The sequence below is a fragment of the Nicotiana sylvestris genome, chromosome 7, assembly GCF_000393655.2.
Source record: "Nicotiana sylvestris chromosome 7, ASM39365v2, whole genome shotgun sequence".
In the NCBI taxonomy this organism is placed as follows: domain Eukaryota; kingdom Viridiplantae; phylum Streptophyta; class Magnoliopsida; order Solanales; family Solanaceae; genus Nicotiana; species Nicotiana sylvestris.
The window spans coordinates 144,301,963-144,311,592 of NC_091063.1; the positions used below are offsets into that span (position 1 = coordinate 144,301,963).

General features: G+C 37.5%; 1 protein-coding gene across 1 annotated transcript; it reads left to right on the forward strand.

The window, feature by feature from the left end:
• On the forward strand, positions 1–707 carry LOC104231718 (17.6 kDa class I heat shock protein-like). Its single transcript, XM_009784769.2, has one exon. It carries the CDS (start codon positions 128–130, stop codon positions 551–553), a length of 426 nt encoding a protein of 141 aa, XP_009783071.1. The 5' UTR covers positions 1–127; the 3' UTR covers positions 554–707.
• Positions 708–9,630: the final 8,923 nt, after the last annotated feature.

The following is a 9,630-nucleotide window of genomic DNA, read 5'->3' on the forward strand; positions in this document are numbered from 1 at the left end:
CAAGCACCATAAAGTTTTCCCTATAAATATTAGCATAAATTAAATTGTCAATCCCAGATTAAACAAAAAGCAAAAAAGAGAAGTTCCAAGAAAGTGATCGATCACTCAGCTATTATCCGTTTCGAAAATGGCATTGATTCCTCAACTGCTTGACGATATCTTCCAACCCTTTAACCTAATTGGCTCAACTAATGAAACCTCTAAATTTTCCAACCCGCGAGTTGATTGGAAAGAAACCCAAGAAGCTCATGTGTTCAAAGCTGATCTTCCAGGGCTAAAAAAAGAAGAAGTTAAAGTTGAAGTTGAAGAAGGAAGGGTTCTGCAAATTAGCGGCGAGATCAGTGGTGATGATAAAGAAGATCAGAAGAAGGAGAATGAGACGTGGCGACGCATCGAGAGACCACGTGGCAAGTTCTGCAGAAAGTTCTGGCTCCCTGAAAATGCGAAACTTGATGAGGTGAAGGCTTGTATGGAAAATGGGGTTCTCACTGTCACCATTCCTAAGCAGGAGATCAAGAAACCTGAGGTCAAAACCATTGAGATTACTGGCTAATTAATTAACTCTACCTGAGGTTAAGAAATCTGATGTTGTCTTTTATCTTGGGCATGAGCTATGTGTGGCATTTCTTTTAAGTATATGAGTTTGTTTCTACTATGTAATCGTGTAATTAGTGGTTTGTAAGCAATAAAAGTTGTTGTTTGTAAAATATTCACGACTCGGGATCCCAAAATTTTAATTTCTTATGTAAACATACATTTGCATTAAGTTTGAACTCGATCGAACGAAATCGAACTTTAACGGTCACCTAAAATCCTAGCAAATTTCTCAACTGTTAGTCTATCACATAAATGCTTCATATCAAGTCCAACTCTGCACTCACACACCTACTGTTCCCTTTAAGGTCATCAATAATTGGCCAACATATCGTTGGCAAACCAATTCCAGAGTTAAAGTTCCATCCTCTGTGGGTTAAAAGTCCTCTTGTGGAGCCCAATTTACGATATAGCCCCTTCATTAGTTTGAAACTCAATCTCCTTTCGAAGCACATTAGGCCCATCATCAAAAATCAAGTCTTGTCTAGTGACCCATAGAAATGGTATCCCACTGTTAATCAAACCATGCCAAAATTTCAAATTTTGGTCAGGGGACATTACCACTACTTACATATATTACAGATTTCTTAGGTTGTCTGCCCAACCATGTCATGCAAGTTCTGTCTTCTTGCCTCAAGCTACCGGTCCCCAGTCCGGTGGCTGATCAACCGGCTATTCGGGTTTTTAAGAGAGCATGTAGTGGACCAATATTGTAAAGAGAAATTTTCATAAACCACTAGCCCAGTAACTATAGTTTGTCTAATTTCGTTCGCGCAACGAATACATGAACCAAGGCAAAATACAGAAAAATAAATTGTTCTTGTTGGGCGTCGAACTTAAGGCCTCCACTAACTAAGAGAACTCTAACCAACTAAGCTACAAGAGTTTGTTGCTCTCTTATTTCCTTCAAAAGAATTAATCTCTTATTTAATGAATTTGCTATAAAAATCAAATATTGCTACGAATGGTAAAGTTATTGAAAGTATAGCTACGAATGATAAATACAATGTGAATGTTTGATGTGTCGCGTAATTTTCCCTATTGTAAATCTTCGAGTAAACTGAATGAAGTTGTTGTATAATTGGGCTTTTGAGGTCTTGAAAAGTGTCGAGTAATAGGGCTGAAGCCTTCCTCATTTTTGAAGTTTATTCTAAGAAAAATTTCAACGTTGGATGCTCAATATCATGTTTGCAGATGCTTGGAAGATGTCGTCGCCTCAAAACTGATTCCAACTCAGAGATGCAAGTCACCAGACGATATATGTCTTCATCTCCTAATCTTGTTGATTCTCACAAAAAGATGGAATCATATTGAGAAAATATAAATTTAGTTTTTATGCATTATGTAAAAAAAAAATTACACTGTTATGTTAATTTAAATTAAATGAACACATATTCTTTTATATCATAATTGACCTCAGTATTATTTATATTTATATTCAAGTCTTTTCAAATTAAATGACATGTCATCTTGTATAAGCTAGGATTTTATACGTATGTACTTACATACAAACTATAGTACTACAAAAATAAAAAGGAAAGACGAAATATAGTGGAGTGAATGAGTAATCAGTTTGTGCAGTTAACTTAATAACTAGCACCATGCATTGTATGTGGTGGGATGATAGGATCTCTAACGACCTTAATCAGAAGTGTCGAATTCAAACTTCAAGAATAAAAAAAATTGGTAGGCAGCCTTCCCTTTTTAATGGGTTACGTGACATGAATTTGGGATTAGTCAGAGCCTAATAATGCGGATACCGGACATCGAACGGAAAATAAAAAAAATAACTTAATGAATTCCTTAATTTAAGTAGTAATTGGATTGATATTTAGTTACCTTCAAGCACGGGGATTTCCCCTTCTTGAATGAGCTTCTCCAGATTGAAGTAAACCCAAGCACAGGTAGCACTATATACAAGTGTGAAAAGTGATAACAGGTATTTCAACCTCCTCTCCCACATCAATGGCAAAAGAAATTACCTATCAGTTATATATAATACAACATGGCTCCTCCGGAATGGTTTTGGTAAGCTTTGAGACACTTAGTCTCTAAAAGTAGCATTAGAGTTAGAAAAGTCAACCAAGAGTTGACTTATTGGTAAAAGACCTCGGAATATAGATTTTATGACTCGGATAATTTTGTTAGGTGATTTGGGACTTAAGAGTGTGTCCGGAATATTTTTGTGATGTTCGGTGTAGAATTAGGCTTGAATTGGCGAAAGTTAGTTTTTGGCGATTTCCGGTCGGCAGTGGAAAATAGGCTACGGGGTCTGAATGGAATTCCAACAGTTAGAACAAGTTCGTAATGTCATTTCGGATATGTCTGCAAAATTTCAGGTCAATCAGAGTTGTTTTGGATAGTTTCGGCGTCGTTGGTGGAATTTAGGAATTTCAAAGTTCATAGGCTTGAATTTGATGTGATTTTGGTGTTCGATGTTGTTTTTAGTATTTTGAAGGCTCGATTAAGTTCGAATGATAGTGTGGGACGTGTTGGTATATTTGTTGAGATTTCCGAGGGCCTCGGGTGGATCTCGAAAGGTTAACGGATCAATTTAGACTAGAAGAAAAACTGCTGCATTTTTCACAGCAGCATGAAGAGTAACTCGGGTGAACAGTACTCTGGTGAACAGTAAAGCGCATGAGCAGTATTTAAATAAACCCGCCGCGACCATTAAACCCTTTTACACCATTTTTGAACGGGAAAAGAGCTTTGAGGCGATTTTGAAGAGAGGAAATCATTGTTCTTCATTGAGGTAAGGATTTTGGACCCTAAAACTCGATTATTTGTGATTAAGGAACAAAATATCAGTGTTTAATTCATGAAAATCAGTAGAAAAAGGGGGAGTTTGGGTTTGAGATTATGAGACCTTCTAGGGATGATTTGAGGGGTCAAACGAACTCCGCTTTTCGAGTTCTTTGTATGTACGAACTCGTGAGATGATGAAGAATATTTTAGTATAAAGTTTGTCCAGTTTTGGGACGTAGGCCTGGGGGGTCGGGTTTTGACTGATTTCGGGTTTAGTGCTTAAAATCGATATTTTTCAATTGGAATTCATTCACTTAGCATAATTTGATGATAAAAAACTGAACTTGGTAGATTTGGAGCACTCAGAAGTTGGTTCGAGAGGCAAACGTGTTGCAGAGTAGCTTTTCGGGCTAGTTCGAGGTGAGTAATAATTTTAAATGCTGTTTTGAGGGTATGAAACCCCGAATTATACAACGTTTGGCTGTGTTGAGGTGACGCGCACGCTAGATAACGAGCATGGGGTCGTGCACCATTGGCGATTATGATTTAGTCCATCCTGAATGACTATTTTTCTGTATATTTGGTAGCTAATTATTTGATATTATTATACTTTGGGCTAAATGCCATATTTGGGCTTCGTGCCAACTGTTTGAACTTTGAACCCTTAGGGGATCGTTAATGATATTTTCCTCACTGTTTGATTTCATACTTGTGCTCAGTCATGCTAGATCTTTCAATGTTTTCAAAACTCAGCTATGTTAATCTGTTTTAGAAACCTTAAATGATGTTTTAAAGATATTTTGAGCTGAGCTGCATATTTTTACTATTGCCCGAAGGGCTTATGAGATTCTAACTGAGTAAGGTCGAGGGCCAGTGTTGTGAGGATACTTTTGGGTCGGGCTACACACTGCAGTAGTGATACACTAATTATGATAATGAGCCCGAGGGCCTGAGATTGTACGCCACGAGGTGGCTTGATATTGATATGAGGTCGAGAGCCTATTTATGATGCCACGAGATGGCTTGATATTGCGCTTGGGACCCCTCCAGGAGTCTGCACACCCCTAGTGAGCGCGGGTACCCATTGTGACATGAGATATAGCCCGAGGGGATGGTATTGTTCTATGATATTGCCCGAGGGGATGATTTGATGTTATCGTGCTCGGGGGACATTTCTTATGTGTTTACCATTCCTAGTTATTTTTCCTATCTATTGTTGACTTCTTAAAAAGGTGATTTTATGAGATTTCATTGTTAAATTGTGTTACTGATTTAATTATGCCTCTGATAGCTAAATGTTGTGTTTAACGTGATTTTATATCGTTTAGTCTTCATTTATTCTTATTACTCACTGAGTTGGAAGTACTCACTTTACTCCCTGCACCTCTGTGTGCAGATTCGGGCGCTACAGGTCCTGCTACTGAGGGTTGACAGTTCTAGCAGATCTTCGGAGGTTTACTAGGTAGCTGATTGGCGATTCGCAGCCCAGTGTAACCTCCTTCTATCTTATTTCTTTTCTGATTCAGTTATTTAGTAGTGGAGTAGACTTTCAGGCTGGTAGTATTGTTTTAGATGCTCATGACTAGTGACACCCCGATGTCGGGCTGTGTTGGCTTTTATTTTCACAAATTATACTGTCAAATGCTTATTTTGGGATTTTATTTCTGATTAAAGACTTAGTAGTTATTATTTTAATTGCTTAAAGTGAATTGGAAGTGAGTCGGCTAGCCTTGTCTTCACGAGAGGCGCCATCACGACTAGGTCAGGTTTAGGGTCGTGACAAGTTGGTATCAGAGCCTAGGTTATATAGGTCTCACGAGTCATGAGCATGTTTAGTATAGTCTCGCGGATAGGTACAGAGACGTCTGTATTTATCCTCGAGAGGCTGCAGAACCTTTAGGAAAAATTCCATATTCTTGAAATTCTTGTCATGCGAATTTGTTGATCCGAGAACTAAACTTTTGTTATTCTATTCTCTCACAGATGGTGAGGACACGCGCTACCGGTCAGGATGGACGACCACCAGTACCACCAGCTGGAGCCACTAGAGGCCGAGGACACGGTCGAGGCCGTGGTAAGGGTAGAGGTGCAGCCCTCACAGACTCCCGCCGCCCGCACACCCGATCCAGTGGTTCAGGGAGTGCATACACCGGAGGCATATCCAACTTAGCCGGTTGCAGCTGCTCAAGATTATGTTTTGTTTCAGTCTGTCACAGAGATGCCTCTGTATTATTTGATCCTGGTTCCACCTTTTCTTATGTGTCATCATACTTTGCTTGTTATTTGGGTACGGCCCGTGAGTCTCTGGTTTATTCTATTCATGTATCTACCCCGGTGGGTGATACTGTTGTTGTAGACTGTGTGTACTGGTCGTGTGTAGTGACTATTGGGGGTTTGGAGACCCGTGTAGATCTGTTATTATTGTGCATGGTGGATTTCGATGTCATTTTGGGCATGGATTGGTTATCTCCGTGTCGTGCTATTCTGGATTGTCATGCCGAGACAGTCACATTGGCTATACTGGGTGTGGCACGGATCGAGTGGCGAGGCTTGACTGATTATGTTCCTAGTAGGGTAATCTCCTTCTTGAAGGCCCAACATATGGTTGGGAAGGGATGTCTTTTGTATATAGCCTTTGTGAGGGATATCGGAGTTGAGACTCCTAGTATTGATTCTGTTCCAGTTGTGAGGGATCTTCCCGATGTGTTCCCTGCAGACCTGCCGGGCATGCCACCGGATAGGGACATTGATTTTGGTATTGACCTGGTGTAAGCACGTGATTTTTGCCCTATATGAGAATTACTCCCAAAAAAATCAAAAATAAAATAATTTTCCTTGGTGTGCAATTTTGTGATATTTTTGAATAATTATTTGTATTTGTCTGTGCATGTTTATTTGTTAAATTAATAAAAATACAGAAATATGTCGCATTTTGCATGTAGGATTTAATTCTATAATTGTTACTAATTAAATTTGTTTACAAAAAATGAAAATTACAAAAATAGGCATCTTTTGCATTTTTAGCATTTAATGTCCAAATATACAATTTTATGCTTAATTATTACTTAATTGTGCGTTAATTATTATTGGGAGTTAATTTGCGCTTTTATAACTTACTTTAGTTCTTAATAATAATTTAACGATTTTTAGAATTTAGTTTTAGAAAAAAAGAAGAAGAAAAGAGAGCAAAAATACAAAGAAAAATCGGATTGGGCCACTTCTTCAAATTTCAACCCCAAGCCCAAACAATTGTCCAACCTTCCCCACGACCCGGTCCATTTCAAACCGGGTCGACCCAATCCATAACCCAACACCCCTATCTTGCATTTCAAAAAACAAAACAAAAAAAACCCTAAAAAACCCTAAACTCATCCGCCCCCCTTCTCTTTCTATCTTCTCCTTCACCATCTTCAAGCTCCACCATCACCTCCCATGGCAGCTGCCCTTCCCCCTCATCCTCACAACCACCCCCTCACCACGTCAATATACACACACACACACAGTGGAAATGGACACACGCAGCAGTCATTCATGGCTGTTGCTTCTTCATCTTCGTCCCAAACGACCTCTGCGTTTTCTTCTTCGTTCAAGCATCCATGGCCGCTGCTTCATCTCCTCGTCGTCAACCTCCCGTTCCCGTCGACTACAGTCGACAACCAGTAACGACCCAAGCAGCCTCCAGCTGAACCCACCACCATCTCCGTCCACCCGCTGCTCCCCACGGTTGCCCTTCACGTCCTTTGCTGCTGCTGCGTCCACTACTGCTTCTGCTTCTTGCTGCTGCCGCTGCTCAACCAGCTGCTTCTTCCTGCCTCTGTCATCGTCTTCTACAACCTCGACTCCAAGCTCTGTTACGTCCAAACGCACCTCGCTTCTGCTGCGTTGTCACTGCTCGACTTGTTTCAGCTGTGCCGCTGCCACCATTTCGTTTATTCGAAGTTTTGTCGAGGTCGTCGATCGTCGTTTTAAGTTCGTCAAGGTTAAAGGAAGGTGAGTTCGTCGTTGAATTCAAGATCCGTTAGGTCGTTGGCAGTCTTGGCGCGATAATCGTGTCCGGACAGATTTGTTCTCATTCAAGTTTATCGTCGTTCCGTTCCGGTTAGTTGTTTAACCAATTCGTATTTATCGTTTTCTTATTTTTCTTCAGTTTGTTTCATGTTTGTTTTATTGTTCTTGTTTATTTTTTTAGGGTAGAAATTGTTAGTTTAATGTTTGTTAGATTCAAATTGAAATTTAATTAATTATTTCTTCAATTTATTTCATGTGTTTTATGTATTTTTCAGAAATTGTTAATGTTGTTAGATTCAAGTTTAAATTCATAATTGTTTCTTCTTCGATCTTGTTATTTGTCTAAAAGAATTTAGTTGTAATAGGGAAATATGTTGGTTTAATCATGTGAATCCGTCATATTTTGTTGTTTAAAATGGATTTAATTCATGTTCATCTTGGTTTGAAGTTCATTTTAATCCAGTGATTTAATGTGAGTTTATGTTTTGGTTTTTGATTCGTTGATGAATCATGTATTGTGTTGTTAATATTGTTGTTTCATTGCTCATCCATTTTTGGTCTAAGTTAACCAGGATTGGTTCCCAATATGGTTGATTTATTCACATTAATTTGATGTTGTTCATCTGTGTTCATATGAGTTGTTGTTGAATTTGTTTAGAAATTAGTCATATTGGCTATATTTTGGTTAAGTTTGATTAATTGATTGGTTATAGCTGATGGGGTAGTTTGGTAAATCGCAGTACGTTCAGGGATAAAATGGTAATTGCAATAAGGTCGGAGGGGTAGTTTGGTAATTGAACATTTTGTAATTCTTTATGTTAAGCATGAGGGACAAAATGTAATGGGGTGTGAGTGATATAATTGTTTAATATAAATGGGGGATAAGACATAATGTAGTGGAGGGGAATATGATAATTGTTTATGTTAGGCATGTGGGACAAGATGTAATGGGGTGAAGTTGATATATTTGTTTAATGTAGTGGGGGATGAGTGGGAAGATAGTGGGTTTGGTAGGAGAAAGTGGTTGTTATTAATTGATTAAAGGGTTTGGGATGAGATATAAATAAGAGGTTTTGAATCAGATTTTAAAGGGAGAGACTAGGAGGATAGACAGAAAAAATAGAGGAGGGACAGAATACAGAAGAGGACGGACAGATAGAGAGAGAGAAAAAAAAAGAGTTGAATATTTAAGAGAGAAAGAAAATTCCGAAAAATATTAAAACTTTCAAGAAAAAGAAAAGAAAAGAAAAAATACAAATAAAAAAGGGAGTTGGAAATTAGAAGAGAGAGTAGTACACACCTGACAAATATTCTGATATACGGGTTTAGAAATTAAGGGTTAAACATTAATTAGCCTTTCAAATCTGAAAATTCCCTTGGTTTCTGTCCGTTGTTTGTTGTCGGTGTTTCTGGATTTTATTTTGATTTTCAAATCTGTTTCTGGGCTGTTGTTGATGTGCTGTATTGTTATTACTGCTGCTGATTCTCATCTTCATCTTCTTTTGTTTCCAATACTAGGTACACGACTGTAATACTAGCTATTGCAAGCTAATAATGTGGAAGCATGAATACATATGAAGAATGAAATTTTGAAGTTTTAATTTCGTTTTTTTCTTTGTTCCTTTTGTTGATTGTATTTAAGCTATTTCATGTATTACTGAATAATAATTGGAATAAGAAAAAATAACATAAGTTAGTATTTAATGAATCGGTTTGACAAAACGGGTTAATTCACTAGTTATGAAGGTTTCAAGATTATCAACAGTAGGTTAACCATGAATAAGTAGCTAAATTTAGCTAAGGCATGCATTTAAATTAAATTTCGTAAATTAGGCATTAAGGCATGATTTGAGTTCAAGCAAGATTAGAAGAACGTTTAAGTCTAATAAACTTTCTAATAAGCTTTAGTAATTATGGTTAAATCTAGTTTCAAATGGTTGTGAATAATTAATCTCAATAATTTTTTTTATAACAATGCTGAGTTGTATTTGATTCTTTTGGATATTAGTTGTCGAATTTTTATTTTATTTATAATTTCGAAATTTTGAGTAAAATTCCTTTTTCATCAATATTTGTATTAATCTAGCAATTAGCATGCCATGTTTTCTTAAAATAATAAAAAAGCTAGTAATTAATTAGGATTTTCTTTCTTTATTTTAGAGACTAATTTTAATAGAAAAATGTAGTCGCTCTAAGATTTGTCCATTTAAAATAAATGAGATGAGCCTCGCTTAATAAAATGTATAAGATTGCGGGGCCCTCAATAAATGTACATTTAGT